Below are 16436 nucleotides of genomic sequence, written 5' to 3'. Positions count from 1 at the left end.
CGAGCCCCAGCTTCATTCAGCAGCACTCTCTACAGACGTGTCGGAACGACTGACTGCAGGACCTCAGCAGGGAAGAGGGTGGTTTGGGGTGCTGATTCCCTTCCCTCCTCCTCAGAACGACCACATAGACCCCTCCACCTCTCTCTGCCTGCTCGGAAAACTTCACACTGTCACAGAGCAGGCCTGGGCTGGCTTAGAACATCTGGAACTGTTCTCTTCTCCATGGCAGCAGCCTTGTCTCTGCTCTGTGGGGAACGGGGGTGGGGGGGGGGGGGGGGCTCTCCAGCTCCTTCAGATTTTAGGGGGGTTCACAATCTATATAAATTCCAGAGGTGGTTGCAGAGAATGGTTCAGTCTGTCCAGGAGTCCACTGGGCAGTTAAAGAACACAGCCCTCCCGGTCCATGGCCCATATGGGGACAGAATGGTTCTGTCCGTCCACTGCTTTACTGTTTGAGCCTCTGCACTGTAAACGATCACTGCCCCCCTAGTCTATAAACTCTGTAGGGAGAGAATGGTTCAGTGCTTCCAGGAGTCCACTGGGCCTCTGGGCAGTTAAAGATCACAGCACCCCTGGTCTGTGGCTCCTCCAGCCTGTGAGGCGCTTAAAACAGCAGACGGCATCCTCTCCAGCCTGTTTCCCTGGCCGTATTCGGCCTGCTTGGGAGAGGCCAGTCTCTAATCTCTGGGGCTTTATCAAGAAGCCTACGGAGATACAGTCAGGCAGGCTCCATTTCTCCCTCGCTCTCTCTTTCTAGTCTATCAGAAACATATCCACCAGACCAAAGAAAAAACAGAGGGAAAAGAGGGGCCCCAAGTGACAGAATGAATGAAGGAGTGAGGGGAAGAGAAAAGAGGAAAAGGTGGAGATGGTGGTGTTCAAGTCCTGCCCTCCTGTCAGTCACTTCTCCAGCAGCTGCTTCCTCTGCTGTTCCAATAGGGCCTCCAGGTGGTCCGCCCTCTTCAGAGCAGCCTATGAAAGGAGAACGGCGGGGTTTAACAGAGCTATCAATCATTTCTCACGCCCCGACTCAGTTCCTTTCAATCCTCTCCAATGTTAACTTAGTGTAAAACACCTGTCTCCGTATGTCCCAAACGGTGAGTTATTCCCCCTATAGGCTCTGGTCAAAAGTAGTGCACTATAAAGGGAATAGGGTGCTCTTTGGGACCCAGACTAGGACTCACCTCATGCTGCTTCCTCAGGCTAGCCACAGTCTCTTCCTTTTTCAAGATGGCTGACTTCACCCTGCCAAAACAAGAGAGAAGAAACATAAGGAAAAATAACATTTGTTAGGCATTGAGATGACTTTCTCCTTTCGCTGTTATTTCAAATTTCTTTTTTATTTACATCCTACACTACCGACTGAATCACAGTCTCATTATACAGGAAACAAACAGACAACAGTCTGTGCCCAGCTATTCTAGAACAGTGTAAATACTGGTGATTAAATTGACATTGCCACAGTTAGCCCCATTGAGGTCTTTCCCAAGGGAGACCTGGCTATAATACCGTCACACAATATCCTCTCCTTCTATCCCTCTCCTCTCTTCTCACTCTATCCCCCTCCCCTCCTCTCCTCTCACTCTATCCCTCTCCTTTCACTCTATCCCCCTCCTCTCCTTCTATCCCTCTCCCCTCTCCTTCTATCCCTCTCCCCTCTCCTCTCCCTCTCCTCTCCCTCCATCCTCACCGTTGATGGACCTCTGCCAGCTCCTCCTCCTTCTCCCTGATGACCCTCTCGACCTCCAGCCTTAGCCTAGCCCTGACCTCCGACGTCTCAATCTTCATCCTCCTGTTCTCATCCTCCGTCACGATGAGTCTTTCAGCAAACTCCTGCCTGATCACCTCTGCCAGGCTGCGACGCTCCTCGGACAGCTTGTCACGGATCTGGAGAGGAGAGAGAAAGAGAGAGAGGGGAGGGGACGGGAGAGAGACAGGGGAGAGGGATATGGGATAGAGGGACAGGGGTGAGAAAGGGTTTTAACATGGGCATCATTGACCTAGATAAGTCACCTTACAGTCTTGGACCAATATCCACCAACACATATTTATCCAGCCATATCCACCAACATGTATTTATCCAGTCATATCCACCAACACATATTTATCCAGCCATATCCACCAACACGTATTTATCCAGCCATATCCACCAACATGTATTTATCCAGTCATATCCACCAACATGCATAGTGCCTTGCAAAAGTATTCATCCCCCTTGGCGTTTTTCCTATTTTGTTGCATTACAACCTGTAATTTAAATTGATTTTTATTTGGATTTCATATAATGGAAATACACAAAATAGTCCAAATTGGTGAAATGAAAAAATAAATAAAAAGAAATAATGAAAAAACGGAAAAGTGGCGCATGAATATGTATTCACCCCCTTTGCTATGAAGACCCTAAATAAGATCTGGTGCAACCAAATACCTTCAGAAGTCACAGGGGAGCTCTGCTTCTAGTGGTTTACCCTCTGCCCTACGGCAGCAGCAGCCTGAGACAAAATTATGCACACACCTACAGCCAATAGGAGTACAGGTGTCCCTATAAGAGGGGATGCCTCCCCTCAATCAGCCTCCCGAGATATTTTTCTTCAGCGAGACTAGAGAGGGTCGGCAGGGCCTTAAGTCCTATGGGGCTCCGCTCCACTCATAGAACTGGAGTTACACTCCGGTAACTAATCGTTCTATATCGTGGAGCTCTGCTCCTAGTGGTTTAAGGCGGAGCGTAGCGCTCCAAAATGTACTCCCTGCCGAGCCTAACACTTCCCATCGAAACGAGAAAGTCAGGCCTAGCAATGGCTGCAACCGAGTCCCGCAGTACTGCAACTAAAAACCCCTACGGGCGTCACAATATACCGCGTCATCGGTTAAAGACCCGCCCCACCTAGTCCAATGGCAATGCCAATGACTAGTGGGCAGATCACCAGAATAGAAGCCATACTAATCTGTACTAGCAGATAGATGTGCCTCAATATCCTGTGAAAACACTACCGACCACTAATGGAATGACACCAAGTGTCACTCTACATTGTAAACGCGGAAGACCGCCTCACTCACTCAATGGAATCCCAGAGATTAGTGGGCAGGAACAAAAACATGAGTCATACTAACTGAACAAGCAGATAGATGACCTCACATTCTGTTAATCAACGCATGCCTCTACTGTACTGACCCTGTCAGTCAGGATTCATGCCACAAAATATGTTTTCCTATCCAAAGCGGACCTGATGGAAACCCTGTCCATAGTCCTGCTTTTCCCTCTCTTCCTAGCTCAAGATCTCCCTTCAGCTATGTTGAGTACAGACCGAGCCAAAGAGTTAGAAAACACATCTGTCAAAAAACATGTCTTCCTAACCAAAGCGGACCTGATGGAAACCTGTGTCCACAGTCCTGCTTCTCCTCTTTTTCTTGCTCAAGATCTCCCTTCAGCCACGCTGAGTACAGATCGAGCCAGAGAATTAGAAGACATATCTAAGAGATAGAAACGGATAAATGGAGACGGCGTCGACCAGGATGCTGCTCTACAGATATCCTCTACTCCTGTTCCTCTGAAAAGGGCAGTAGAAGCCGCTACTCCACGAGTGGAGTGAGCTCTGATACCCTGAGGCAATTGCCGCCCCGCTGCCTCATAAGCTGTCTCAATGCCTTCACAAAGCCAATGAGACAACCTCTGTTTTGAAAGTGGTCTACCTAGTGCAGCCGCACCGTGACACACAAACAACTGAGGCGATGACCTAATCGCTGCTGTGCGCTCGACGTAACACGCCAAAGCGCGTACCGGGCACAGGCGATGGAGCTTTTCCTCACTCCTCTCTCTATGAGGAGGAGGAGAAAAAGCCCACAGCTCCACGGTCTGTGACCTATATGAACTCTTAATAACCTTCGGCACAAATGCCGGGTTAGGACGTAACACTGCTCTGCTCAGGTCACCATTGATGGCCAAGCAGTCAGGTCTCGTCGAAAGAGCACACAAATCACTGACCCGCTTAGCTGTAGTCAAAGCGAGCAACAGTGCTGTCTTTATAGACAGCATCTTGAGGGGTATTTGATTCAATGGCTCGAACGGCGACTTACATAGCGCTTCGAGTACCAAAGCCAAATCCCACTGAGGAAGCGTGACTCTAGGTGTTGGCCTATGTCGCCGCGTTCCTAATAGGAAGCGTTTCACTAGAGGGTGGCTAAAGACATTGTCTCTGCCAAAACCCTCATGACAAGCTGAAATCGCTGCTGCAAACACTCTAATCGTGGCAGGCGATTTTTGCTTATCAAACATGAGCTGTAGAAAAGAGAGAATACTCTCCACCTGACAGCTCATGGGGTCTACACCTTGTGTGACACACCATCGTGAAAACACGTTCCATCTACTGGCATACATCTTAGAAGTGGAACTGGCACGTGAACCCTGTATGGTCCTGATCACTGCATCAGATAACCCACGGCGCTCTAGCCTGTCCCTCTCAGCATCCAGGCCTTCAGTGGTTGGCCGATTATGGGCAATTTCCCTATCGTGCCAGCCGCCTGAGACAACGCGTCCCGTCGACGTGGAATTGGCCAAGGTGGCGCAATCAACATCTGACTCATCTCCGCAAACCAAGGAGCCCCCGGGCGATCGGGCGCTATCAGTATCACTTACAACCCCCCTGACCTCACCCTGGCTAGCAGTGGGAGAATGCAGGACAGCGGAGGGAATGCATACAGGAGAACTCTCGGCCACGGTTGGTGCGCAAAGGCGTCCCTTCCCAGTGGCGGTTCGTCCTGTTCCCTCATAGAGAACCACAGAGGACATTGCGCGTTCACGCGTGACGCGAATAGGTCCACCTCGGCTCTCCCGAATTGTTCCCAAATCTGGAGAACAATGTCTGGATGCAGACACCACTCGTCGTCTCGAGGACCCCCTCTTGACATGAGGTCTGCTCCTACGTTCAAGTAGCCCGGAATGTGTGCTGCTCTCAATGAGCGAAGCTGCTCGTGAGCCCACAGCCACAATTCCTCTGCCGCCCGATGGAGAGCAGGAGACCTGACTCCTCCCTGGCGATTTATGTGGGCTACTGTGGTCCGGTTGTCTGACCAGACCAGCACATCGCGACCCCGAAGGGTAGACGCGAAGTGGGTCAGAACCAGTCGAACAGTTTCCAACTCCAGGAGGTTGATGTGACGACCTGATTGAGGCCACACACCTCCTATCGCTTGTGTCTGACATGTCCCTCCCCATCCCGTCAGGGACGCATCCGTGAATACTGGGATGTGAGAGGACACCTTTCCTATCGGGACTCCGTGCGTGAGAACGCGCGAGTTTCTCCAATAGTTTAGGTCTGCACTGAGCGAGAGGGGAACCACCACCAACCGATGACGTTGACGCAATGGGTCTAGTCTTAGTTGGGCGAACCATCGCTGCATCCTGCGCATATGCAGGAGTCCCAGCGGAACCACAGAGTGGGCTGACGACATGACACCCAAAAGTGACATGATCGACAGCGCCGTCACCGTGTGATTCGGACGACACTTCCTTAGGGCTAGCAACAAGGCTACCCTTCGGGGGTCCGAGATTCGGGCCCTCATCCTCACAGTGTCTAGCTGTATCCCCAGGTAGACAATCTGATGAGTGGGCCAGGGTGCGCTCTTTTTCCAATTCACAGCAAACCCCAGACTTGTGAGATGCATCACTGTCTGTGTTGTGTGAGTGATCGCCAGCTCTGCTGACGGGGCGAGAACCAGTAGGTCGTCCAGGTAGGCTAGTAGCCGTATTCCCTGACGACGCAACGGTTCCAATGCCGCCTCCACACACTTGGAAAATGTGCGAGGTGCCAGGGCGTACCCAAATGGCATCCTCGTGTATTCGTACGCCACCCCTTGAAAGGCGAACCGCAGAAACTTCCTGTGACGCGGCTGAACCGGCACATGAAAGTACGCGTCCTTTAGGTCTATGCTCGTACAAAAGTCCCCTCTCTGGACACATTCCAGCAGACGTTTTGTCGTTAGCATTCGGAAGGGCCGTTTGGTTATGCTCTCGTTGAGAATGCGTAAATCCAAAATCGGCCTCACTCCCCCCGTCTTTTTGGGCACTAGGAAATAAGGCAAATATAGCCCTTTGTTCCTTTGCTCCCGGGGAACTACTGTCACCGCCTCCTTCGCCAAAAGTTCCGTAATCTCTGTCATCAGAGCGGCCACTTTGTCTGGCGTTTTCATCACCGTCTCCACCACTCCCCTGAACGGGGGTGGGGTCCGGTGGAATTGGAGGGCATAACCCTTCTGCAACGTCTGTTCTAGCCAGCGTGAGAGGGTGCAGCTTCTTCGCCACTGCCAGCAATGCAGAGAAAGCGGCTGGGCGCGAAGCTGTGGTGCATCCAGTAGGAAGGACCTGTATTCCTCTATGGCCCTTACCGCCACTGTTCCCCAACATTGAAGTGGTGGAACAGCCCAAGGTGGGCCTCCTGTGAAAGGGAGAGGAACTATCGATGCGTTCTGAGAAAGAAAGAGGAGTAGGGACGTCGGTTGAACCCGTAACCGTCGTATTCCTGCCCTCCTTGAACGCATCGCGGGTCTGAATTGCGCTGACCGAGGCCACAGCCTGCGGCAGGGCACCATCCCCAGCAAGCAATTGCGTCATCTTAGGTGACTGCAATTCGCTATCAGAGCCCTTCACTACAGTACTCCTAGAAGTCTGTAGTATGAGGTCTCTATGAGGTAAAACAAGGCGGCGCCTTGATACCTTCTTGACTTTCACCTTCTGTGTGTGTTCAACTCTGCACCCCTGGTGGGTTGATTCACGCTCAGTGTGGTGAGTACTGGCTCGTTCTGTCAGGGGAGCTGATACTTTGGTTATACCCATAACGCTAGTAATCCTGCCCTCCGTGAACGTAGCATGGGTCTGAATCGCTTTAACCGAGACCTTGGTCTGCGATAATGCGCCGTCCCCAGATAGCTGCTGTGTTACAATGCCTGGGGGTGCCGATACTCTGGGCACCTTGGTGACCGCGGTAATCGGGCCCTCCGTGAACGCAGCATGGGTCTGGCTCGTACTAGTGGAGACCTTAGTCTGTGCTAGTGCGCCATCCCCAAATAGCGGCTGCGTCCTCATGTCAGAATCTGACCGGGACTGCTGCCTTCTATGTAAAGCACTTCTTATACGTGAAGTGTGATGTGACGACCTGATTGAGGTCTTCTGGATACCTACTCTTAGTGCCTGTTCAGCAACGCACCCTCGGTGGGCTGAACGGTTCTTAGAGTGGTAAGGAAGAGAGGGTGAGATTTGAACGCTCTCGGACGTATTATGGAAAAGAGGCTCTTTTTTGACAAAGTCAGGTGGAGCCAACTCTTTATTAAACACATCAACAAAGGCATTAACATCAACACCCATCCCTTCAACCGAAGGGTGGGGGGGAACAGTGGGCACGTTCGACACCATCGATGCGTCCTCCATCCTCTCCCCCGCATCCCGTCACGTACGCCTCCTCTTGCCTCCCTTGGAGGGCCAGGTCGGCGTCCTCGTCACCTCCCTCGCCGGCTGTGGTGGGGCTACCGTAGCTGCTGGGAGGGCCGGGCCCGTTCCCTTGCTGCTCGTGGCCGCCGGATGACGCCGATTACGCCGCCTCGTCGTAGACCCCGGTCTACTTAGAGGGGCGGAGGTAGATGGCCTTTGGGGAGGAGGGGGGCCGAGTCGTCCTGCCAACGGCAGGTGCTTGGCCAACTGCTTCTTCTCCTCCTCCAACTTAGAGAAACGCTCCGTCGCCTCTTTGACTGCGACCCCAAAGAGGCCGTCGTCAGAGAGGGGGGCGTTCAAGAGAGACGTCCTGTCTGCCTCTTTCATGGATGTCAATGACAACCAGAGGTGTCGTTCCCCGACCACCGAAGTGGCCATGGATCTCCCCGCTGCGGACGCCTGTGTCAGGTGGAGTATGGCGCCAGAAATTCTGGACGCCTCCTCCACCTCCTCCGGTGCCATCTCTGTCTTACCCGTGGTTAATCGGGACAGAGAGGCCGCCAAGAGGGCAATGTTGTTAGCTGCTGCTACAGCTTGGGCTCCCAACCCAAAAGACTTCTCTAACAGCTGTGCTGTGAGTCGGTCCTTCTGGGATGGCAACGTGGCCTTCTTGGAAGAGGGCCAAGGGCTCGAACCCGGTACGAGATACGCCGCCATGGCGCTCTCTAACCTGGGGATTCCCTGACCCTGAAACCTTCCTTCCACTCTCGTGAATGGGAGATACGCTTTTACAGGCGAACGCGCCGCTAAAGGTGCCTCCCACGAGCCCTCAACGTACCTAGCCAAAAAAGGCATGGCAGGAGCCACTGGCTCTGCCGCCTTCCTTGGCCTGGAATAAGGACCGCCCTCCATCATATCAACCTCCGGTGCGGAGGGAAGAGGGGGCAGCCTTATTACCAGCCGTTGAGCAGCTCTCTCAATGAGACCCGGAAAGTCCGATCTCAGAGAGGCTGCAGCGAAAGAGAGAGCTTCTGATCTCTCAGAGCTCGTATCCCCTTCGCTATAGGGACTACAAGCCCTCTCGCTCTCCAAAGGAAAGGGGGGCTTGAAAGTATGAGGGACGGGGTCCGACTGTTCCATTGGAATGCCAGACCCTTCCTCAAAGTCCCTATCTTCCCCCAAGTCTGCGCCGTCGGACGACGCCTCTGAAGCAGAGGCTAGTATCGACAGCACATCCTCAAGGGGGATGTCCTCCCTGAAAAACGCCCAACGCTGCTTCCTCTCCTTTAAAGAAAGGAGGGCGCAGGAGGCGCAATTCGGGGGACTGCAGACGCCTTCCTTGGCATGCTGGGATCCCAAACACACGAAACATAGGTCGTGGTGGTCACCGGCCGCCATGGAAGTGCATCTGCACTGAGCTCTGAAAAGAGCTTTTGGGGGTGGAAAATCTCCCGGTGTGCTCATTTAGACGACGTTGATGACTGGAATATCAACGGCGTTTTCGTCCTGAGTCTTCGTGCTTCGTCTCTTCTTGGCTCTTCAGTCTAGTCATCCAGTCGCTGAAGAAAAAGGGAGGCTGATTGAGGGGAGGCATCCCCTCTTATAGGGACACCTGTACTCCTATTGGCTGTAGGTGTGTGCATAATTTTGTCTCAGGCTGCTGCTGCCGTTGGGCAGAGGGTAAACCACTAGGAGCAGAGCTCCCCTATGGGGCGGAGCTCCACGATATAGAACTGCCAAGAGAGGACAGCCCACCAAAACACACGGACCAGGCAAGGAGGGCATTAATCAGAGGCGCAACAAAGAGACCAAATATAATCCTGAAGGAGCTGCAAAGCTCCACAGCGGATATTGGAGTATCTGTCCATAGGACCACTTTAAGCCGTACACTCCACAGAGCTGGGCTTTACGGAAGAGTGACCAGAAAAAAGCCATTAATTAAAGAAAAAAATAAGCAAACACGTTTGGTGTTCGCCAAAAGCCATTTTGGAGACTCCCCAAACATATGGAAGAAGGTACTCTGGTCAGATGAGACTAAAATTGAGCTTTTGGCCATCAAGGAAAAAGTTATGTCTGGCGCAAACCCAACACCTCTCATCCCCCCAAGAACGCCATCCCCACAGTTAAGCATGGTGGTGGCAGCATCATGCTGTGGGGATGTTTTGCATCGGCAGGGACTGGGAAACTGGTCAGAATTGAAGGAATGGCGCTAAATACAGGGCAATTCTTGAGAGAAACCTGTTTCAGTCTTCCAGAGATTTGAGACTGGGACGTAGGTTCACCTTCTAGCAGGACAATGACCCTAAGCATACTGCTAAAGCAACACTCGAGTGGTTTAAGGGGAAACATTTACATTTCTTGGAATGGCCTAGTCAAAGGCCAGACCTCAATCCAATTGAGAATCTGTGGTATGACTTAAAAGATTGCTGTACACCAGCGGAACCCATCAACTTGAAGGAGCTGGAGCAGTTTTGCCTTGAAGAATGGGCAAAAATCCCAGTGGCTAGATGTGCCAAGCTTATCCAGCCATATCCACCAACAAGCTTTCAGCAAGAAAAAGGTCCAACTAAGGATGGGAGGAAGGAAGGCTGCGTTTTCAGAGTATTGGAACAGGGCCTGCTGGTGTCTGTACCTGTGTGATGTCCTCGATCTCCTGCTCTCTCTGTCTGAGCTGGCCCTGTAGTCTGATCAGCTCTCCCTCCGTCTCACTCTGTCTCTTCTTCATCTCCTGCTGTTTCTCCAAGGCGGACCTCTCAGAGCGCTCCAACTCTCTCAGCTCAGCCTCGTACTTCTCCCTCACACGCTTCACACTGAGAGAGACACACAGAAACAGTATATCAAGCTCCAGGGTGAAGTTTCCCCTAAGTACAGATCTAGGATCAGCTTTCCTTTCCATAATCCTAACCTTAACCATTAGTAGGGGAAATGCAAAGCTGACCCAAGATCAGCGTCTAGACCGTATATCAACACTGTATATCAACATGTAGACATGTAGTATGTTAAGGCAAATTAGTAACCATATGCGTATTTATACATGCAAAATATACACATCATCCTTGCAGCACTTGCAAACACACGAAGCAGACTCACAGACATGGACATAGACAGGGACACACGTCACATTTAATGGTGAGATGACTAACCGATTGTCAGCGGCCCGGTCACATTCGTCGCGGGCCCCGCTCGTCTCCTCCTCCAGCCTCTGAATAGCCAGCTCGATCTCTTTGTCCCGCCCCCGACGCACTTCCTCCTTCAGCTCGCGCTCTCGACTCAACAACCATGCTTCCTGTAGACAGACAGACACACACACACACGGTTAAACCCCGATGTCAGAATACAGACAATCCACTGACAACAGCAGCAGGGCATGCGCAGGTCAATGTGAAACTGAGGTTGCTCTCATGACTTTGTGACCATTAGTTTCTCTGACTGCTGCAGTAAAGTTCCTCTGCCATCCTTCCTGCCTGTCTCCATATGTCCTTTGTCCTGTAGGTCATAGTATTCACATGACATTTAAGAGGGGAGCGAAGAAGTGGGAGGTGGGCAGATGGGAAGGAGATGGTGGTGGTGGGGGTTGGAGAGGAGGAGATCGCTTTCAGATCGCTCAGAGAACTGGAACTGTGCCATCGACTGACTCCCAAACACAATGAAAAATCCCCCTTTAAAAAGGCCCATGGAAAAACCTGTGGGGGTGCATGCTAGTGGCCTTCACAGGTCCAAAAAGTTGGACCCGTCATGAAATGGACCTGGGGCTTTCCCATCTGGACAAGGTATGCATAAATAAAAATGTTAAATATAGAGACCCGTTCCGAACGGACCGAGGACAACTAGACCCGTTGCGTATAGACCTGGTCGGATCCAGACCTGGTCCGATCCGAGTGAGGGAAGCAGCAGATTATTTTTTCGGCTACTTTATTAACCGGAGCTGATAAAGCACGATGGAGAGGAGGTAGAGAGAAGTGACGCTCTAGCAGGAGAGACAGCAACCAACCAAGACGACTCGCGCTATAGTAGACTAATAGCTGCCATAACTTGGTTATTTATCATCCAATATGATTACATAGTACCGGTCTTGACTGAATCAAACCGGGAGAAGCTAGTTAAGCTAGCTAATTAGCTAGGCTAATTGAGGCTGCATGTGCTTTCTCGTCCTACACAGTTACAAACAACTCCATTCAGCATATAAACAAGCTCTGATGCTGCCGATTGTCATTAGTAGCCTGCCAAACTTGCTAACTGCCTGGTCCTCAGCACTCTATTGTCCCTCTAATCACTCTGACATCAATGCAAATGTTCCGAAAATGTGTTGCACAACATTTCTATAGGTTATGCAATTGTGTGAGAAAACAGAGTGATGGCCTCTATTAAAAAGAGGAGGATCCCATCAGCTTTCTATAGGCTAGGCCTGCTATATTGATTTCCCAACTTTCCTAATATTAAGCACATTGCTTCTCTTTACAACAGGATGGCATGAAAATGAACCACAGGAATAGCGTTCTTCAGTCGCTATTTAAGTGCATAGATGACATGTATTTTTTCCCGCTGCCCCGGTTTCGATACAGGTGCATGATAATGGTCCATTCTAAAGCAAAACAAATTTCACACATATATTATTATTTAGTATATGTAAAGACAAGATTAAATCAAGAATAGTCTGATGGGTGACAATATTAGCCTATCACTTGTGGATGATATATTTGCCGCGGGAAATTCGAGGCATTATCAAGTGCTTGTCAAATTGTGAATGAGAGACTGATGAAGTGTGTACAGCCTGCACAAAAAAACAACAAAGCAGAGCTCATCATGCAGCCTTACACATAAAACATATAGCCCAACGTTTGTATCACAAATAACTCTAAATTAAACATATAGGAGTACCCGTTTCTTTGTTAACCATTCAACACAGAATAGCCGCATGTGCGCACTCCCTCAAATACTTTGTGGAGAAAATATCCTTTCTATTTTATTCAGCTATGTTCTATTGTATTCTTCATACTATAAAATAATATAAAATATTGCCATGGAATTCTAAGCAAATCTTGTCTGCTAAATGAAGTAATGTAGCCCACAGCCATATGGCATAGCCAGATCAGGGCCTACCATAAGGACAACTCAGAGTATGCTATTCTGTTCTTCTGAAACAGACTACATTTTCTTCATATCATGTTTATATAGACCTGTCTAAAATGAATAATGGCTTTATTGTGATGGATTTATTAGACTTTTTAAAATGTAGATGTTCCAAAAGGTCTGCATCAGTGGCTTGTAGGCTATGCGTGGAAGCCAGGAGATGCTAAATGTGTTTATGTTTATTAACGGTCAATTACTGTGAGACCGGCAGTTATTTGCTTGACAATCACCGGCTGCCAAAATGTAATGACTGCCACAGCCCTAGTATGGACATAACAGCTTGGGCTGTTCGGTTGTTAGGACGCTGTTAGGACACTGGCCAAGTTGGCCAATGCAGTGCTGAGTGTGTAGTGGTCTGCCACACTGCACCATAGCAGTGCTAGGAGAGGGGGAGTGCATGTAGCTAGCGTGCTTAACAAGCAAATAGGGAGGGAGAGGGGACAACCACACTGACATGGACAAACAGTGTTCACGCATGCACACACACACCTCCTTCTTCATGTAGTTCTCCTCCCAGGTCTGTTTCTCGATCTCCAGGCGTTCTCTAAGGGCCTTTATCTCCACCTAGACAGACAAGAAACAAAGTTACTAACAGACCAGACAACAGAACACAACCCATGTTAGCCAGTCAGAGTGTCTGTAGGCCAGTCTCGATGGTCCTTTGCAGCTTAGTTGGTAGAGCATGGCGCTTGAAACGCCAAGATTGTTGGTTCGATTCCCACCGCGACCAGCTGTACAAAAAAGTATGCACGCCTGGCTATAAGTCGCGTTGGATAAAAGCATCTGCTAAATGGCATTTTTCAGCAATAATACATGAAGCCATGTGTTTTGAAATTTGTATCATGGCTGTGATGTGGTCATTGCTTTTATACAAAGGGTTACAAGCATTAAAAAGCAAAACTCTTTCCCAAACCATAAATGTTTCAACAAAACGTGATGCTACATTCACTAACACTGGTCGATTCATGATTTCGACTGGCTGAGAAAAGCTGCCGGTCTGCTTCGTCCCAACTCCCTCATTACTATGGGACACATTAGAAATCGAATTTCAATATTCCAACAATGTTGCAAAAGTTGGAGATAATGTCTAGATGTTTTTATAGTCGAGATCAAGTTTATAAATTGCATGGCTGGGCAGTGGATCTGTAAAAGTAGTAGTAGTTGTAGTAGCAGTGTGTTGCTAGGTAACGACGGCACTTTTTATGAATGTACTGGCCATGTGTATGTTGTCTAGTATACAATGGGCAGGATAGGCTCTAACAATGGGAATTCCAAACCACCTGTTGTATAATAATATATATATTATGGTAGGGACGGGTACCGTCCATTACCTGGTGTCTCCTCTCCTGCTCCTCCCTGCTCTTCTCCAGCTCTTCTCTCAGAGCTCTCCCTGCCAGGGAGCTGTTATCCTCCAGATGCTTCCTCAGGTCCTCTAGCTCAGCACGCTGCCTGCAGGGTGGTGATAGAGGACATTCACTTTAGAGATGCTCCACTGATACTTGACACACACTATTCAAACAGTAGGCATTACATTACTAGTAAACTCTCGTGGACAGATGTACGTAACATAGGATGGTATCGTTACGTCTGTCAACAGACTGTGGGATGTGACAACTAACGAGGAACTTTGTATCGGTACGCAGATGTTTGTCACTGATCATTTGGACAAATCACAATTTCGCAGGTGTTCCCATCTTTCGAGTTTGTCCCATACTTTGGCTGAGACTTTCCGTTTAAGGGGATGGAGACTTCGCTACTATCGTTTCTCATAAATCTGCCCCCAGAACCTAATCGAGCATTTTACGCAATTACGGTTTTTGAGATTACATTACTACACACATCATCATATGATAGCCTAAGTACTGTATGATTCTAATGTACTAGATGCTGTACAGTAAAGTCAAATACAGGCCATGTCATCAGTCTAACTGTACACACCAGTGTCCACAGCGACTGAAGTGTTAGGCCTAGACATACAGAGATGACAACATTGGGTGTCAGCCTCTATCTATATGACCTTTGACCTCACCTGGCAGCCAGCTGGTTGAGTCTCTCCTTCTCCTCAGACACCTCCTTGTAGAGCCGCCTCCTCTGCTGCTGTAGAGACATCTCCTCCTCCGCTAGCTGCTTCTCAAACCTGACCAGGAACACACACACAGTTAAACATCTCTAACCCTGTGGCCTAGGGTGGTCTACTCTGCTGCCATGGCAGCAGCTAATGGGGATCCATAATAAATACAAATACTCTAGCGGTCTAGGCTGCTGCCTCCGGTGCACTATACCGCTGCAGCAAGGGTTAGAATCCTGCACACTGCTAACACAGCACACTCTCCATCCTCTCTTTCACCACTATCTGTCTATCCAATAAACATACAAAGACTTAAGACATCTCTAACCCTAACCCTCTGCTTCTCAAAACTGATATGCACTGTATGTGTGTTCCTTCGGGAAGTATTCAGACCCATTGACTTTTTCCACATTTTGTTACAGCCTTATTCTAAAATTGATTAAATAAATGTTTTTCCTCAATCTACACACAATACCCTATAATGACAAAGCGAAAACAGGTTCAGCATGTATTACAAATAAAAAACAGAAATACCTTATTTACATAAGTATTCAGAGCCTTTGCTATGAGACTCGAAATTGAGCTCAGGTGCATCCTGTTTCCATTGATCGTCCCTGAGATGTTTCTACAAATTGATTGGAGTCCAACTGTGGTAAAATTGATTGTACATGATTTGGAAAGGCACACACCTGTCTATATAAGGTCTCACAGTGAGGTCGAAGGAATTGTTCGTAGAGCACCGAGACAGGATTATGTCGACGCACAGATTTGGGGAAGGGTACCAAAAAATTTCTGCAGCATTGAAGGTCCCCAAGAACACAGTGGCCTCCATCATTCTTAAATGGAAGAAGTTTGGAACCGCCAAGACTCCTCCTAGAGCTGGCCGCCTTGCCAAACTGAGCAATCAGGGAGAAGGGTCTTGGTCAGGGAGGTGACCAAGAACCCAATGGTCACTCTGACAGAGCTCCAGAGTTCCTCTGTGGAGATGGGAGAACCTTCCAGAAGGACAACCATCTCTGCAGCACTCCACCAATCAGGCCTTTATGGTGGAGTGGCCAGACAGAAGCCACTCCTCAGTAAAAGGCACATGACAGCCCGCTTGGAGTTTGCCAAAAGGCACCTAAAGGACTCTCAGACCATGAGAAACAAGATTCTCTGGTCTGATGAAACCAAGAATGAACTCTTTGGCCTGAATGCCAAGCATCACCTCTGGAGGAAACCTGGCACCATCCCTACGGTGAAGCATGGTGGTGGCAGCATCATGCAGTGGGGATGTTTTTCAGCGGCAGGGACTGGGAGACTAATCAGGATCGAGGGAAAGATGAACGGAGCAAAGTACAGAGAGATCCTTGATGAAAACCTGCTCCAGAGCGCTCAGGACCTCAGACTGGGGCGAAGGTTCACCTTCCGACAGGACAACGACCCTAAGCACACAGTCAAGACAACGCAGGAGAGGCTTCGGGACAATTCTCTGAATGTCCTTGAGTGGCCCAGCCAGAGCCCGGACTTCAACCCGATCGAACATCTCTGGGGAGACCTGAAAATAGCTGTGCAGCGACGCACCCCATCCAACCTGACAGAGCTTGAGAGGATCTGCAGGTGTGCCAAGCTTGTAGCGTCATACCCAAGAAGACTTGAGGCTGTTATCGCTGCCAAATGTGCTTCAACAAAGTACTGAGTAAAGGGTCTGAATACTTATGTAAATGTGATATTTAAGTTTAGAATTATTTATACATTTGCTAACATTTATAAAAACCAGTTTTTTCTTTGTCATTATGGGGTATTGTTTGTAGATTGATGAGGGGAAAAAACGATTTA

At 49.4% G+C, this 16436-nt stretch overlaps 1 protein-coding gene across 1 annotated transcript in view; it reads right to left on the bottom strand.

Moving 5' to 3' along the window:
• Positions 1 to 289: 289 nt before the first annotated feature.
• The window catches only part of cep131 (centrosomal protein 131), a 47519-nt gene continuing 31372 nt past the window's right edge, over positions 290 to 16436 (bottom strand). Inside the window, exons 19-26 of the mRNA XM_084165362.1 lie at positions 14580 to 14687; positions 13882 to 13999; positions 13040 to 13114; positions 10564 to 10706; positions 10053 to 10230; positions 1691 to 1887; positions 1185 to 1245; positions 290 to 972 (exon numbers count right to left, since the gene is read on the bottom strand). Coding sequence (XP_084021488.1) covers positions 901 to 972; positions 1185 to 1245; positions 1691 to 1887; positions 10053 to 10230; positions 10564 to 10706; positions 13040 to 13114; positions 13882 to 13999; positions 14580 to 14687 — 952 coding nt within the window. The 3' untranslated portion in view covers positions 290 to 900. The remainder of the gene's footprint in view (positions 973 to 1184; positions 1246 to 1690; positions 1888 to 10052; positions 10231 to 10563; positions 10707 to 13039; positions 13115 to 13881; positions 14000 to 14579; positions 14688 to 16436) is intronic.

Source organism: Coregonus lavaretus (assembly GCF_964263955.1).
Source record: "Coregonus lavaretus genome assembly, chromosome: 1".
Lineage (NCBI taxonomy): Eukaryota > Metazoa > Chordata > Actinopteri > Salmoniformes > Salmonidae > Coregonus > Coregonus lavaretus.
The sequence above is the reverse complement of the archived record's forward strand: the minus strand, read 5'-3'. Positions and strand labels throughout refer to the sequence as shown.